The sequence below is a fragment of the Berghia stephanieae genome, chromosome 10, assembly GCF_034508935.2.
Source record: "Berghia stephanieae isolate SIO BIC M18660-M18661 chromosome 10, UCSD_Bste_1.3, whole genome shotgun sequence".
In the NCBI taxonomy this organism is placed as follows: Eukaryota; Metazoa; Mollusca; class Gastropoda; order Nudibranchia; family Aeolidiidae; genus Berghia; species Berghia stephanieae.
The window spans coordinates 8862608-8880447 of NC_088369.1; the positions used below are offsets into that span (position 1 = coordinate 8862608).

At 34.0% G+C, this 17840-nt stretch overlaps 1 protein-coding gene across 1 annotated transcript in view; it reads right to left on the bottom strand.

The window, feature by feature from the left end:
* Nucleotides 1-17840, bottom strand: part of LOC144956178 (mitochondrial intermediate peptidase-like) — a 34350-nt gene that overhangs the window by 15026 nt on the left and 1484 nt on the right. The window contains exons 2-11 of the mRNA XM_078886579.1: nt 14999-15212; nt 13897-14070; nt 12744-12832; nt 11381-11528; nt 10634-10752; nt 8645-8708; nt 5274-5430; nt 3948-3996; nt 2051-2111; nt 1208-1260 (exon numbers count right to left, since the gene is read on the bottom strand). Coding sequence (XP_078742705.1) covers nt 1208-1260; nt 2051-2111; nt 3948-3996; nt 5274-5430; nt 8645-8708; nt 10634-10752; nt 11381-11528; nt 12744-12832; nt 13897-14070; nt 14999-15187 — 1103 coding nt within the window. The 5' untranslated portion in view covers nt 15188-15212. The remainder of the gene's footprint in view (nt 1-1207; nt 1261-2050; nt 2112-3947; nt 3997-5273; nt 5431-8644; nt 8709-10633; nt 10753-11380; nt 11529-12743; nt 12833-13896; nt 14071-14998; nt 15213-17840) is intronic.

Below are 17840 nucleotides of genomic sequence, written 5' to 3' on the forward strand. Positions count from 1 at the left end.
GGTATCAATTCTTTCATCAGAAAATTCAATTGGCCCTAAGGGGGGGTATTTTAATTGATATTTTGCGCCAAATTTGAATGTCACTTTGTCTTAGCTTGTCATTCTCATACTGCCTCAATCAGGTGTCAGCCATTTTGTGATGGAAATGCGAATATAACCTTAGCGCTCAAAGAGTTAACTCAATAAGAGTTTCAAAGTTTCAAAGTTTATTCAATCTTAGGCTTTCGCCAATAAATCAACAATTTGATGCCAACATACATGAAGTGGAAAAAAAAAAAAAAAAAAAAGGTAAATGGAACCAAAAAATAAACTGATACACCACACAAACAAAAAATACTAATAATAATAATAATAATAATAATAATAATAATAATAATAATAATAATAATAATAATAAAAATATAATAATATAATAATAAAAATAAATAATAATAATAATAATAAATAATAATAATAATAATAATAATAATGAATAATAATAATAATAATAATAATAATAATAATAATAATAATAATAATAATAATAATAATAAATAATAATAATAATAATAATAATAATAATAATAATATAATAATAATAATAATAATAATAATAAGTAAAATAGAAGAAGTAAGAAGAAAATAAGAAGAAGAAGAAAAATAAAAGAAGAAAAGAAGAAGAAAGAAGAAGAAGAAGAAGAAAAGAAGAAAAAGAAAGAAAAAAAACAACAACAACAAGAATATCAATAATAATAACAATAATAATATTACCATCATCCTTACACCCCAATCATCACCGTTACCACCACCACCATTACCATTATCACTACCACTATTACCATCATTTCCAATCAGTTTTTCTCATTAAAAAATTTTTTTTTTTAAATAAAAAATTATTGATACCCATCACAACAGACCTCCTCACTACCACGAAAATTCCCGTAGTACTACGGCTAAATCATACATAAGACATACAAACTTAACCTTAAGACAAATATTTTTGGCTTTAAATTCAATTTTAAGCAACTAAATCACCCTGACGTAATACCAGTCTGAGGGAAGTTGAGGCGGGCTGATTTTTTGGGATTTTTCTTTCTAACTTTGCCTAGCATGGTTTTACACTACACACTTTTTTCATATCTTTATCTTTCACCAGTGTTTGCTCCATAATTTGTCACATTGTATCACTTATAAACAAAAGATATAGTTGAATCTAGGTTGAGCTCACCTTTGTTGCCTGGCAATGGCTGTGAGATAGGCTGGATCCCATGGCATTATTCCCTGATAAGAGATTATAAAAGTAGTTAAATCACTCAATCCTAGAGTTTTGCTACTTTTCAAAACTGGAAAAAATGTATTAAAATGAGTCTGTGCATAGACAGTTTTATTCAACCACCATTAACATGTAAAAACTATTTTTAAAATAGCTTTGATACTATGCCTATAATATGTCTCAGAAAAATTGTAATAAATAGGCATGGGGTAAAAGTAACCCCGGTTATACTACTGATATAGTCGGTGTTAGGGTTGAGTGAGTTAAAGATGAAAAAGGGGGTCCCGATAGCTCAGTTGGTAGAGCACTTGCTTCACAGGCAAAAGGAGTGTGATCGATCCTTGGTGCAGTCGAAACTTTTTTTCTTACCACCTTGTCCACCCGGCAGTGATTTTAGTAGCTGGGTCTTTTAGATCTAGTGGAAAGTACTTTAAGATAGATTAGCATTCTATCCAAAGGGTAGCAAGTGTAATTGATATCGTCCTTTTCCACTAGTCTATCGCAAAGTACTTTCTGCTGTTGGATCTAATAAACACAACTACTCAATAACTGTTGACTGGACAGAGCGGGAAGGGAGGGGGGGGGGAGATGGTGGTCAGGAAAAAAATCAGGACTTCACCCGGGATCTGACCTGGTCCTTTTGCAAGTGAAGCAAGCGCTCTAAGAACTGAGCTATTAGGACTTCTTTATTGAATATTGCAATGATACAAGACATACACAGGACGTTTCGATACTGTTTGTATTGATTGAGAAAGAGTAAACCAGAAAACAAAAATAAAATAATAATAATCTACCTACATCAGCCCTGCCCTCCTGGTCTGTCTTGAGTTGGAGCATACTAGCAAGCTCTTTCTGTACACTGGAAAAGAACATAGGCAAAGTAAACAGATAAAAAGCGTTGTTTATTTTATTTCTACAGCTGTAATGATAACGGGAAAACAAAAAACAAAAAAACAAAAAAGACAGAAAAGAAAAGAAAAAAAGCAAGCTTTTTTTTAAGAAAAAAGAAAAAAGAAAGAATGAATGGTGTGTATACATTTTCCTTCCACTTCAAGTTGAAGATTACACTGATCATAAAAATAACATAAAATAGCACACAGGGATATTTGTCTTTAGGGTCTATTCCAATGGAAGACTGGAATAACCCAGGCGTCAACACAAGTGCAGCGCCGCAAAGTGAGCTAGGGCAAAGTGACTTGCTGCTCAAGGCCACAAAGCGCAGCGGTGGGTGATTGAACTCAGTACCTTTCAGAACCTAGGACCTCCCAATCCAAGTCTTAGCTATTTCTATAAATAAATGGATTTAATACAGAAAGAAAACAAAAAAACATGCAATACCAAAATTTGCTGTTATTCCAAGGGTATAAAAAAAATATATATAATAAGAGGAAAAAAACTATTAAAAAATAATTGCTTCAATGTTTTTTTAAATCGTATTTTATAAAGCACATTTTAAAAAGAAAACAGAAGGTAAACAACAAAAAAACAAAAACTTTGAGCATTTATATAATGCAATATCCACTAAACATACTCAAAGCACTTTACAAGGGGTCCTATGCCAACAGCAACACTAAATATGTAGGACGAGACATGACGCCTGTTAGGCAATATTACCCCCCCCCCCCCCCCCCTTCGACAGGAACAACTCTGTTAATGGCCAGGTACTCATTTTACAAGGATGCAACTATGCACCACTCAGAGCGGGACTTGAACCTAGGACCACCCAATCCAAAGGTGAGTGTCATACCACAAGACCAAATAGCCGAGTCAAGGATATATCAAAACTATGATAGAAAATATATCTATTTAAAATGTGTAGCTTAATCTTTGGAGGGAAAATTACAAAATGGAGATAATTACATAACTGGTTTAATTTTTTTTTTTTTTTTAAATTTTAATGGGGCAGCGTGGCTTAGCGGCACGGTTTTTGTTTCCTACCCGAAAGGTACAGAGTTCAATCACCCACCACTGCGCTGTGTGGCCTTGAGCAAGTCACCTCGCGCTAGCTCAATTTGCGGTGCTGCACTATGACTGACACTTGGGTTATTCCAGTCTTCCCTTGGAATAGACCCTGCAGACAAATTTCTCCAATGGGATGAATAAAGGGAATTTTATTTTTATTTTATTTTATTAGGATTTCAGTCTTTCTCTGAATTTAAAAAAAAGAAAGAGAGAAAGAGAGAGAGAGAAAGAGAGAGAGAGAGAGAGAAAGAGAGAGAGAGAGAGAGAGAGAGAGAAAGAGAGAGAGAGAGAGAGAGAGAGAGAGAGAGAGAGAGAGAGAGAGAGAGAAAGAAAGAGAGAGAGAGAGAGAGAGAGAGAGAGAGACAGAGGGTATAATATATATATATATATATATATATATATATATATATATATATATATATATATATATATATATATATATATATTAAGAATAGGCCAACAAGCCTGATAACAAATCGAGAAATTAGGGAGCAGGCACTGGTGTCAGATAAAGATCTGAAAAAAGTGAGTATGAAACAGTGTCAGTTAAAGTTTGACGGGTTATAGGGAGGTCTGGAGTCTGAAGTTTGATCCCCAGTTGAAAAAGACTGATTTTTTGGGGGATGTTTTTTTTTTTCCATTATTTTTCTATCTTTCTTTGTCTAGAATGTTTCATCATACAAACACTTTTTCAGACTTTTATCAACAAGCCTGACGTTGTAGCTGCTTTTACCTTGGCTTCAATTTTTCTGATAACTTGTTCAAAAACTCTGTTATGTTCTCTGAAAATAAAAATATAAATAGGTGATATAAAAATAAATCATAATTAATAACTCTTAAAACAAAATCCATGAAATAGATATAACAAAACTAATGGGATTTTAATGTAAACGAAATATTAAAAACCGGCGCTGAAATAACCTTAAAGTGTTGCAAGCGCTGTAAAATCCTTAAAAACAAAACAAACAATATTTAAAAAGTGCTGTAACCTAAACTATAGAGCATAATAAAATAATGGAAAAATTTATATATATATATATATATATATATATGCAACAAATAGAACAAGGAGTAAGATGTTTGAAGCTGAGATCGTATAATGAAAATGAGAGTGAACAATTGAGATTAAAAAGCTAAACTCTTGGGGAAAAAAAACTTGATAAAAATTATCTATATTTCTGTGAAAACCAACATTATTGTTATTATAGTTTTATGCCATGATTTTCTTTCTAAGCCTTCTTACACTTGGATACATACAGCAAAAACTTTTAAACTGTTCGGAGTTTTTTCAAGGGGGGGGGGGGGGGGAATATGGCGTGAAACATAAAAAGAGGTAAAAATAGGTAAGCTCATGTGAATAATATACAATACATAAATTTTAAAAATTGAATTGACCCATTGTATGACCTGTTATCTGGAGAATAAACAGGAACGATATTTCCTTTTTCATATAAAATATGAGAAAATCATTTGTTAAAATCCCAAACCATTTTTTATTTCTTTCAAAATTCATAATAGAATTGAGCATTCACTCTTCTACTCTGGTACAATTCAAAGTAATATCTTAATCCTAATGAAGACAAAATAAACATATTAACATCATTATATAGCCAGTTCTCATTACCCATTTTGGCTTTATCAAACTATTATACAAGCCTTGTGCAGCTATGTGGTCTAGTGGAATGACACTCGCTTTTGGATCGGAAGGTCCTGGGTTCAAACCTAGCTCGGCGCATAGTTGAGTCCTTGGAGAAGGCTCTTTACTCACATTCTCTTACCGTACTCGGGTGTAAAAAGATTACCTGGCTGTTCACACCATTGTCTCAGTCCGAAAAACATTGTAACATTGCCTAACAGGCGCCATGTCCCGTCCTAAATGTTCAATGTTGCTGTTGGCCAGGGACCCCTTGTAAAACGCTGTGAGCACATTTAATATAAAAGCTCATTTTGAAAGCTCATTTTTAAAAAAAAAAAATTTTAAAGCCTAGGATGTTTAAGTGATAGATGTTTCAGACACAAAAAAATATTTTAAAAATTCATAATATAAAGCTAAGATCACCTGGATTTTCCATCATGGTTCCCCTATTAGCTCGATGAGAAAATGTTGGAAAATTGACAAGATGGGCTAGTTGGTGTCGAGCTGACAGCAAAGCTTCCAGAATCTCCGCCTGGTGATTGTCGGGGTGAAGGAAAATACGATAGGCGGCTTCTCGAACCTGAAATTGTACATGTAAATAAAGGGAATATTTAAAACATTCAATCTGAAAGTTTCATTTGGCAGAGACAAGAGACAAGACATAAACTTTATGATAAAGTCTGGTAGATGATTGAAATTAGTTAAACAATCTTGGGGCAAGGAAATGATCTCTAAATGTGAAATGCTCCTGGGCTTTGGAAAATGGATGATTTTGTTCATCAAAAATCTGGATCCTAACATTGAGACCTATAGTCCGTTCCAAGTCCTGTGGACAAGGAATATCGCTCATTGCTTCAAAGTTACAAAATGTGGTGCTGTATGCGGGCTCATATTTTAAATAACATTACGAATTTTGAATACCACTACTGCCGTACAGCGACAAAACCCTGTATGATTGCAAAACCCGATTTTACAGGAGAGCCGAAAAACTGTTCATATTTTACTTCAACCTTTTACAATAACTGTGCGGAGAATTGATGCAAATTTGGTATCAATCGAAATGTCTTTTTTTATTCTATCACTGTATGTATAAAAATAAAAAATAAAGACCTGGACTATTCAGAAATATGAATTTACTGTTGTACGGGGTTTTGTCGCTGTACGGTAGAATAGTGATAGACCAAACAGTTTTCGCAAAATGCGAAATTCTTTTGATCTTTTTTAATCGTTTGCAATAAAATATGACTCAAACTTTAAAATGTTTATAAGTAATGGTGTGCTGATTCTCTTTCTCATGGGGAAAATATTCACAACAAAGTTGCATTCAGTGTGTAGCTTAGCAAATAATTTTGGGGTGTTTCAAATAGTGTAACAATAGATATCATTTAAATAGTACTTAACAGTGTTTTTAAAAAAAGCTCACAACGTTTATAATTTATCTCTTTCCTGGTGGACAACAAACATGTAATATATTGAACGACACAAGCAGCCCGTTAGGTGCTTATATGTTTTTGGACAAAGACAATGATGTAAAAATCAAGGGTGGGTCCTCCGAATTGTTACACCCATATTCGATATTCGAAAGGGCGAGAAGAAATGCCTTTCACAAAGACATAATCTCCGACCTACTGTTGAACAAGACAACCCATAAAGATTGCATGAGACATGTCACAAAAACACACTGGTCACCCATCTAGCACGGTACATGTTTGCCATTCTTGAATTTGTTCACTGGAGAGGGATGGGGGGGGGGGGGGGGCTCCTTCGAATGTAATAATGTGAAATGTCTCACTGAATCTAAACTTCTTAAATACCAGATTCCATGTAAGTTTTGTTTAGTATAACCTTTTAAAGGGACCACAGTTTTCAAATACAAGAGGGGCATTAATAAAATGACATAATTATTAATATGACCTCTCCACTCTAAACTCCTGGCAATCTATTAACAGTATTGCCATTCGCCACTTGCCATCAATAAAGAATTCTGCACTTCGCCTCACTAGAGAAATTCTTGAAAATGTTCCTAATTGTGACAAATTAGCATATTTAATACATGCTGTTATTCGTTTGTTTGTTTTTTATGAATGTAGAATTCACAACAGGGAGCTACGCTTCTGGCTTTTCAACTATTAAAATGTAACAATTGTTTATGTCAAATGTGTACAAAGTGTACAATTTACTGTGTCATTTTGAAATCAGGGTGGCAATATTAGTGAGTAGTGCACATGAAAAGCAAACCCCTAGTCAAGCCTGTGGAAAGTTCAGTAATCGTAATCACAACAGAATTCATTGTGTACAATATTTTTAACATTAACATAAACCCTCCAAAAGTTCGCTCATCGTTTTTTATATAAAATAAAGAAGAAAAATCCCAAAGTATGATAATGTAACCAATGAAAAAACAAAATCGGCTTAATGTCACTAACAATTCTACTGTTTGAGCCAATGACCATTAAAATCTATCAGAAGGTTGTCAAGACATCCACGTCAACTCGTGCGCAAGGGTTGTGGAACGGACTACGGAACCATGTATCATTATGTAACCTCAATAGATCTTGTGATAAAACTAGATGCAACCTTAAGCAGTACTGATGGTGACAAAAAGTGATAAATGAGAGGTCCTTTACTCACATTCTCTCACCGTACTCAGGTGTAAAATGAGTACCTGGCCGTTAACAGCATTGTCTTTGTCTGAAAAATTGTAATATCGCCTAACAGGCATTATGTCCCGTTCTACATGTTAAATGTTGCTGTTGACCAGGGACCCCTTGTAAAGCGCTTTGAGCACATTTAGTGGATATTGCACTATATAAAAGCTCCTTTTTTAAAAAAAAATCTTTAGAGCCATAGAGATGATAAATTATCATTGAAATTCTAGATAACTTCTGATAAGTAGGAAACTGCACCTGTGTGTATGTTCCACACCTCAACTCTCTCACTGCCAATACATTGACTGTGTGTGTGTGTGTGTGTGTGTGTGTGTGTGTGTGTGTGTGTGTGTGTGTGAGTGAGAGGTAAGGGGTGTAATTTTATTCTTTTTAAAGGAGGAAATTCCCTCTTTGACTCCGAAATTGTGGATTTCCGTGAATCAGAGGAAAACCATCAACATTGATTAAAAAATAAATTGAGCTTTTATATAGCGCAATATCCACTAAAGTGCTCAAAGCGCTTTACAAAGGCTCCCTGGCCAACAGCAACACTTAACATCTAGGACGGGACATGACGCCTGTTTGGTGATATAACAATTATTTTTTCGGAAAGAGACAACGCTGTTAACGACCAGGTACTCATTTTACACCTGAGTACACTGAGAGAATGTGAGTAAAGACTCAACTATGCACCAAGCAAAGCTCGAACTCAGGACCTTCCAATCCGAAAGCGAGTGTCATACCACAAGACCACATAGACGATTAAGACTGTATGTAGCTGCGATGACAGTCTCTACTCTAGTTTGAGATAAATCATAACCATTACGAGAGGCCACTATCATGTTGCTATTTGTTCTTGGTTGTACATTTTTACATTTTTGTGCATTTGCATATATTATATATGTATACATTGTCGCCATAGATTCTCAACTTTGTGTTTATACATTTTCATGCACGCCACGTCTGTAAACGAATTTCCATTTTTTTGGATGAATAAAGTATATATTATTTTTATTATTATTATTATTATTATTATTATTATTATTATTATTATTATTATTAATATTATTATTATTATTATTATTATTATTATTATTATTAATATTAATTCGACGAAAATTTATGAATCAAGAAAGAATGACGTACCAGACTGCTGTAGTGGTCTGAAAAGAGACCAGTCACTGTGATGTTGTCTCCATCAACGCCAAACCTGAAAGAATTTTAGAGCCCATCACAATTATATATATGTAAATGGATTGGCCATTGCCGAATAGATTACCTCTAGTTGGATGACAATGTAGTAATAAAGGGTGATTAGTCAGAGTGACCTTTTGGGCAAAGACACCAGTCTGTATATATGTGTTTGGAATTGGGGAGAGAGAGAGAGAGAGAGAGAGAGAGAGAGAGAGAGAGAGAGAGAGAGAGAGAGAGAGAGAGAGAGAGAGAGAGAGAGAGAGAGAGAGAGAGAGAGAGGAGAGAGGAGAGAGAGAAGAGAGAGAGAAGAGAGAGAGAGAGAGAGAGAGAGACAGGGAGAGAGAGAAAGAAAGAGAGAGAGAGAGAGAGAGAGAGAGAGAGAGAGAGAGAGAGAGAGAGATAGAGAGAAAATGAGGGAGGGGCCATGAAAATTGTAAGCGGCAATAAAACTTAGCTTAACAAGATTCTATGGCATTGTTGTTTGTTTTTTTTTACAAAGATCAAGCTGCTTTTAAAAAAAAAAGTTTTTAAAAAATATTTCATGTCTTTTTTACATTTTCCTAATGGATAGGAGACAGTAGGTTTAGGCTATGCCTTATTTCCCTAAACAAAAGACACTTATTCATCGTTTTCTTCTTGATGGCTGATTGTATGTAACACTTTAATAACATAATAATCATGAAACTCGTTACCTATCGGTACAATTCTATCAATATATCTAGTTATGCAAAATAAGCAAAATATTATTTTTTAAAATATAATCTTCACCAAATTTCAAATTATCAGTTTGTTTTTCTTTATTTTAATCCTCTCCTTACCACCCATAGGAAAATCGTCACATTTGTTACGATGCAGCCAACATTTTGCTCATTCTAATTTCTTTTGTACATTATAATATTTGAACAAAAATGTTTGCTATAGTTAAATTATATTAACACTGCATTGAAGAGCTCGTTTAGCAGAAAGAAATATGTATAGCAAGAACTAACAGCTTTTGTGTTTGAGTGAAAAAAAAAAAAAATTTTGTATAGATTGGGCATGAAATTTTGGGGACAATCTGGAAAATGGCCGGTAAGGAGAGAGTTAATCCCCAATGTAAATGACTTAACCATTAAAACGAGAATTCATTTTAAAGATTGAGCACTTATCTAATGCAATATACACCAAATGTGCTCAAAATGCTTTAAAAAATAATAAACAAAAATGAATGTAACAGCTTTAAAAAAAAAGAACAAAGTACCAAACACAGAACATTTTGTGTTAAAACCCTTCTTCAGCCAACAACAAACAAATAATGAAAACATAAATACATTACAAAAAAAACAAAAAAACAGATCGAAGATTTTAAAAAATAATTATCTGCCATCGATCTGTCTTTATGTTTTCATTTATTTTTTTTTGTTGTTGGCTGAAGAAGGGTTTTGAGCCCAGAGCATTCCTTATTTGGTAATTTGCTCTTTTTTCAAGCTGTTATATTCATTTTTGTTCATTACTTTTTTTTTTCAATGTCACTTCAAAATACTTTACAAAGGTTCCTCAGCTCATGGCAACACTTACCAAGTAGGACAAGGGCAAGACATGACATGACGCCTGTGAGGCAATAATAATAATATTACAATTTTGTTTTCCGACAGAGCCCCAATCTTACACCTGAGTGCAGTGAGAGAAATTGAGTATAGAGTTTATTTAATGGACTCAACTTTTGGTTCACCAAGAGTGGGACCTGAACTAGGGGCCTACCAGTCTGAAGACTGTATCACATACTTACCTACTTGTAAAATTAATAAATCGTAATTTTTAGAAGATAAAAATTGCAGTCACTTTAGTTAACTTTGAAATTCATCAATTTACCCTCACAAGGATTAAACAACACTTTAAAATCATTAAAATTACAAAGTCTGGCATCTGGGAGAAGAGACAAAAAAAACCCCTAAAACTTACACATGTCTAAGATTTTCTGGCAGATTTGTTTTAGGAATGGCTACTGGCTTTTGAGTTCCTCTTTGGAAAAATGAACCAAGCATGTGGATTTGTTCGTTCAACTTCACAAATTGCTTTCTCTGTGAAAAGAGATTTAAAACAGAATTTATTTTTTTTAAATTTTTGGGAGAAAATTGTATATACGGCAGTTTTTTTGTTTTTTTTTTGTTTTGTTTTTTTAAACAACCACCACAAGTTAATGAGTATGTAAGTCTTATATACATACGAGACCAAAAATAATGTAGGTATCGCAAAATGTTAATGTTCAATTGTATAATTATTAATGATTATATTAAGAAAATATTTAACAATATCATGAATTCAAACTTCCATTCTCATCGGAAAGAACATTAAAGCCACCAACTGACCAACGACACAATCACACTGCTTAGTAAATTAAAAATCAAATAAATGAATAAATCCATAATTTAAAAAAAAATAAATAGATAAATAAATTAAATACATAAATAACTAAATAAATAAACAATTAGCTAAATAAAAGTGCACATTCATCGACTACATTTTCACAGTTTCCAAAATACCCACAGTGCTTTGTTTAATACCCTAGCAGGCAATATGAAATCAATTTCCATTTTGTACAGAACAAGTCACCAAGCAGGGTGTCCTTTTTCACCAGTTTCCTTACAATCAGGCAGGCAGGCACCCATTCTCATACTGTTCGTACAGAGGTCATCCATCAAATCTTACTTTTTCTTCATCTAGGTGTATCCCACTTTGCTCAAAATCAAACATGAAGAGTTCAGTAACGCGTCTGTCAACTTCATTTGTCTCTACTACATCACCATTTTCAAGAACACGCTTCAGAGCCTTGTGTAAAGATGCGTTTGTATTCAACCTGATAAAAAAAAAAAAAATTTTATTACAATTAATTTGTATTTTGAAAATGATATTTGATGTGTTTTTGGAATAAATAAATGCTTGCATTGCATCTATAGTGAAGATGTTATGAATTGCATACATTTATATATCACATTTCCATTTCACGGCCAACAAGAAGGTAGGGGGGGTGGGGTGGCGGTGGCTGAAAAAAGGTCTAACTCCATAATGCCGCAGCTTTATTTGTTAAAGGTAAATGTGACATCATGTTGTGCCAGGTGGCCATGTGAGTGGCCAAATTGGGCACATAAAGAATCATGTCCTTTTATCAATTTTAATTTTTTCATTAAAAAAAAAAACAACTTTTTAGTATAGTCGATTTTTTGTTTTTAAAAACCAATGCGTTTTTCAAGAGGCTCAAAGTGTTAGTAGTGTTTGGCGACATGAGGTTTTATTTGACCACATTTCAAGTCGAAATTGGTCACGGGGAAACTCTGACCACTTGGCAGCCCTGCGTGCACTGTCATCTTGAGGATCTGAGGTCTAGCCCTGCTTTCAGCATTTCATCATGAACTGCATTAATGTTAACACTTGAGTTGTTTCTGTTCTTCTTTAAAACAGACTCATGAAAAAAAAAAATCCTCATGGAATAAAAAAAAAAAAAAAAAGATTTCTATTTGTTTTTAAGGGTTTTACGACATTTGCAACACATTTATGTCAAATCAGCCCCAGTAAAAAGGAAGAAAATGGGATCGTCAAAAAGTTCTAGAAGTACAATCGAAGCACCCAAGAAAAAGTAAGGGGAATAAGTTCAAATAGGAAACATGTAGATTCCAAGAGCACACAATCAATGTAGCCTACTTCGTTTGAGATCACCTAAGAGACTCATCCAGGCAACAGCACACGATACCATTATGCAAAATACATTCAAATGTTTACAAGATATGTTAAAAACAATCAAATATAAATATCGGTGCATAACAGATGGATGATTAAAATCACATCCAAAAACTAACACTACACATTTGACTGCTTCCCTCTCAGCCAAGGAATCCAGCTAGGGACAGGATAAAACCAAGTAATCCCGTTCCAAGAAAGAGACAACAAAAAAAAACAACTCAGAAAACAGATACAGGGGGATTGAAGTCACAGCAAGTGACCTCCTGCCCACCATGGGAGAAAGCAGATTTATCTCTTTACTCAGATCTAGGACAAAACAAACTTTGAAACTTACTTTTCAACAAGACTTGATAACTCCACACAAGTTTCCTCAGCAGCTCCAGCAAAATCTCTGTTCGGATGGGACATTCTGACAAAGTCTGCCTGTAGAATCAGATATTAACATCATGCTTTTTTTAATTCTTTAGTTTTATGATCAGTCTTATCTTATTAAGGGAATGCGTATATCACTGATTGTGTCCCCTAGTTGTGCCTAAGACATTGAACACTATAAAAAGCACAAACAAAGAAAACGAGCTTTTATATAGCGTAATATGCTTTATAAGGGTTCCTTAAGCAACTGCAACACTAAACATGAAGGACAAGACATGATGCCTGTTAGGCAATTTTACATTTTTTTCGTACAGAGGCAATGCTGTTAACAGCCAGGTGGTACTCACTGAGAGAATGTGAGTAAACCTTTTCCAAGGACTCAACAATGTGCCACTCAGAGCAGAACTCAAACCAAGAACCTTCCGATCCAAAGGTGAGTGTCATACCACAAGACTACATAGCCGCACAAGGACAACTCACATGGAAACCACATGTAAAAGGGCTGAATGATTTTTACGAGTGAATAAAACTCACAAATCACACAATACATATTAGTACTTTTCAGATATCGTTTACTTTGTAATGTTCTATTCATTAATTCTTACTATTTCTGACAGAGTTCTTTCTTGTCTTACATTCTGTCTTGTTAAAGTTAATTGACTTTTGACCCCATTGTTTCATTGAATTCATTTTTATTTTCTCGTAAGGGAAATGGTGATACTTCAAACCCTATCTACCCCACAGTAAAATACTCAGTTACCCCAGAGTCACAATGCTCAGTCATTCATTAATAAAGAGAAAATAAAGTGTTAGTCATTCAGAGCCATACAGTGCCTGTGTTTTTATCCCAATTTCTATGGTACGAAACGGACAATAGCAAAACACCCTTTGGATAGGACAAAAGTTTATCACAAAGTAATTTCTGCCATATTTAAAATATCCAGCTATCCAATCAATACTGGGCGGACAAGAGGGAAAAAAAAAAATTGAAATCTTGACTTCATCTAAGATCGATTCTGTTCCCTTTGCGTGTAAAGTGAGTGCTTTACCAACTGAGCTATCAGCACCCCCAAAGTGCATAGAAAAGCTTATTTAACCCAAGATGACCAGCCTACCATGTCTGCAACCTTGCAAAGTGAATCTGAGAGTTCGTCAAAAACAACAACCATTTTCCTCTTTCGATGCGGAGAGGTTGCTTCCTCCACCAGCCTGTCCACCTCATGCTCCACCCTGGTCTTTAACAGGTAAAATCCTGAGTGGTCTTTCAGTTGTGGAATTCCAAAGAGACCCTGAGAAGACAAGGACACAGTAAAGTACTCATTTTTTAAATAATAATAATAATAATAATAATAATAATAATAATAATAATAATAATAATAATAATAATAATAATAATAATAATAATAATAATAATAATAATAATAATAATAATACTTTCTTAATCCCAATCGGAGCAAAGGTCATAAATGATGCTTCGCATTTAAGACTTTTCCCTGGGCTGTCTGCTGTCCTTGCTTCCATGTATAACTGCTGTCCTTGCTTCCTCCACCGTGCTTCTTCGCCAACTATTTTTTGGCCTCCCTGATCTGCTTCCTCTTTGGGGATTCCAAGGCAACATTGGCAAACTCTTATTTTAACTTCAAAACTTTCTGATAGCTGTCCACCATGTAAGACTCTACATGCCACTCCATCAAAAGTGTGTTTTGGAGTTCATGAAGAATCCTAGTTGAGAACTTTTTCAGGGACTAATAGCAGCATAATTCCTCTGTAGTTTTTGCAGTCCTATATATCTCTCTCTCACTTCAAGTACCAAGTCAGTGCCAGACATCGGTGATCATGGTACGCCGTTCATCTCTCTGATCAGATAACTCAAAAAACTAATATCATGCTTCTCTTTCTTTGTCACCCAGCTGTTCAAACTATTCAAATATGTTTTTCTTGGTCTACCTTTACTCTTTTTACCTTCTATCTTTCCTGTGAGAGCAAGATGTTCAATACATTTATGTCGATTTAGGTGCCCTAAAAATTGGATTTGTCTTTTCAGATTGTACGAATTAGTAACGTTTTAGTTTCAGCTTGCAGTCCTATAAATCCCTCTTACATCATCATCATCGTAAATCACTAAGTACTTCTTTCACAGCCTACTAAGGTAAAAAACCTCAAATTTGTCTCATCAATACTCGAATTTTTAAAAAAAATATATATATTAAGACTTACCTTGTTCTCTCGATTAAATTTCAAATTGAGCTTTCTCTGCGGTTTTGAATTGAATGCAGCAGCAAATGGTGTCCAAGTCGAAACATTTTGTGATGTTAAACTAAAGCACAGTGCAGGGGGACCCCTTGATTGTTTTGTGCCCAATTTTAAGGCCCCCAAAATTGCTTTAGAAGCATTTAGCTGCATCATACTGATGCCTGTGTAGTCTCCAAATCTGTAGTAAAGATATGAAACATATGATTTACTTATCAGAGGAAAGAGAGAACATTGGTAAACGTAAGAGAGGGTTGCAGTCTTGTGGTATGACACGACTCTCACCCTTAGCCTTAGATCCAGGTCCAAGTCTTGCTTTGAGTGGTGAAAAGTTGAGTCCTTGGAAGAAGCTCCTTACTCATATTTTCTCACCGTTCTAAGGTGTAAAATGAGGATGGTCATTAACAGCAATAATTGTTACATCGCTTTTACAAGCACACATCTTGTCCTACATGTTTAGTGTTGCTATTGGCTAGGAACCCTTGAACAGCGCTTTGAGCACAAATAATGGATACTACGCTATATAAATGCTCATGTAAGTGTGGGGGGGAGGAGGAATCATTAGTATATAAATACACTCTTAGTCTATATTTCAAAGACATAAGTCGAGATATCAAAAAAATGAATCTTATAATTATAATGTTATTGCGTATTCTTGATATTCCTCCTTAATTAATTTGACCTGGATGGGATTTGAATATGAATATACCACTTTCAAGTGATAGCACTTGAACCTAGAGCAAATTGGGGAGTAAGATAACTGAAATTGTTATAGATTCATTGTTGTAATGGAAATACTTTCAAACCAACCAGACATGCTAATCCTATACGTTAGTTAGTACATGTGTCATCACAATAGAAATGCATCATATTTTCACTATGCGAATTCATCGCACCATTTTGCATTTCTAAACTATTGTGATGGCAATGTACCAATGTGTACATATTAGCAGGTCTGGTCCTGACACAATTATGGGCTTGATTTATAAAGACTTTATTAATTAATCAATCATCTCATCTGGCCACGGTCTCTGTGTAAACAAAGCAACAGGGACCTCTCTCCTTCACATTACTGGGCAGTTTAGCGAGCAGCAGCAGTGGCAGTCAAATTGTGACCCAACTCGCCCATAGGAAAGTTGTGACTGGAAATTGCCGTTCGCGTTTTGGGGGAGTTCAATTAAAGATGCATAACTTTGTTATAAAGAGGAATATCGCAGATATTTTTGTATCATTATTTTCGTCTTTCAATTTCCTTTTAAATGGTGCCAATTAAGTAAAAATCCATGAATAATTCCAGAAGTTGTATGAAGTTAAAATTTGGCAATTTTCAATTACATTTATTTTTTTATTTACCGCATGTTTTTAAAATTAAAACGCTTGTTTTTAGAATAATATCTAAATTTTATTCATGCCAAATTTCAGGGCTCTATATCGATGCGCAGACACTTTTTAACTCTGCGCCGAAATGCCATGTTTACATGATCTTCTCATCATGGCTGCCCGACGATATCGATATTCATATCGATATTTTAAATTTAGTTATGTACTATTTTAAATTAAGTCCATAATATTTTCAGTACTATTATTTACTATGTTTTTATTTTGAATACATACTTTCCAACTTTATTTATGGGCATTTTATAGTTTTTGTTTTAAAAGTTCGTATATTTCTTCTCTTTGTGAAATCCGACATTAATAATATCGATATTTTAAAAATACCAATTGCTTTTTTAAAAGCCAGAACTTTCCCTCTAAAAATAGGGAATCCGTTTCAATTTATTTGAACTTTTTCAATTTACCATTTTATTTATATGCAATTAAATTGCCAGAGGTAAAAATAAACTCATTATGTCATTACGCAACATGTTTATATCTTTTCATTTAAATACTCTCAAATCCTTTTTTATTGTTTCAATGAGATATTGGGGATAAATCCAGAGGTGATATAGCAAATTGTTTCTCACGTCTAGCCGAGTTTTTAATAATGTAACATTTGCATAATATTATGTAATAATGTGTTAATTTGAAATGTTTATCTTCCTCTTTATTAATGTAAATGCATTGTCCTGCATAAGACGAACATTTTGGTATACAATATGATAATGATAAGAACTCCATATTGACTGTTTTAACCATTTTTTATTAACATCACGCGATTTCGGTCACAACTTTGCAATGGTAATTTTGGGGTAAAAATCGGTCTGAAATTTCAGACTTTGAACTGCCGTAACTACATTTCTTATCAAGATAGAAACAAAATTCAAACTGTTTTGTTTGTAATCTGTGTTGCCAGCTCTTTCGTATGACATTGGTTTCATAATTTCAAGTGTGTGAGTTACATTTAGAATTTCTATTAAACTCCCTAACACTACCATTGCCCCGCAGCCGCAGGAACCACATTTGTTTTAATTTTGTATTTATTTACTTTTTTTTTTTTTTTTTTTGGACGAAAGTGCCTTGCCTTTATCACTTAACCTTAACAACAAGCCCTTCTTCTGCTTCTGCTGCTGTGTGACTGAGTCAACGTTGACTGAAGAACTCTAGTCTATCGTGTATGAATCAGTGAGATATTGGGGATAAATCCAGAAGAATTTGTATATGCAAATTGTTTCTCACGTCTAGCCGAGTTTTTAATTATGTAACATTTGCGTAATATTATATAATAATGTGTTAATTTGAAATGTTTATCTTCCTCTTTATTAATGTAGATGCATTGTCCTGCATAAGACAAACATTTTGGTATACAATATGATAATGATAAGAACTCCATATTGACTGTTTGACGCTGTGATTATCCCCAGACACCTAT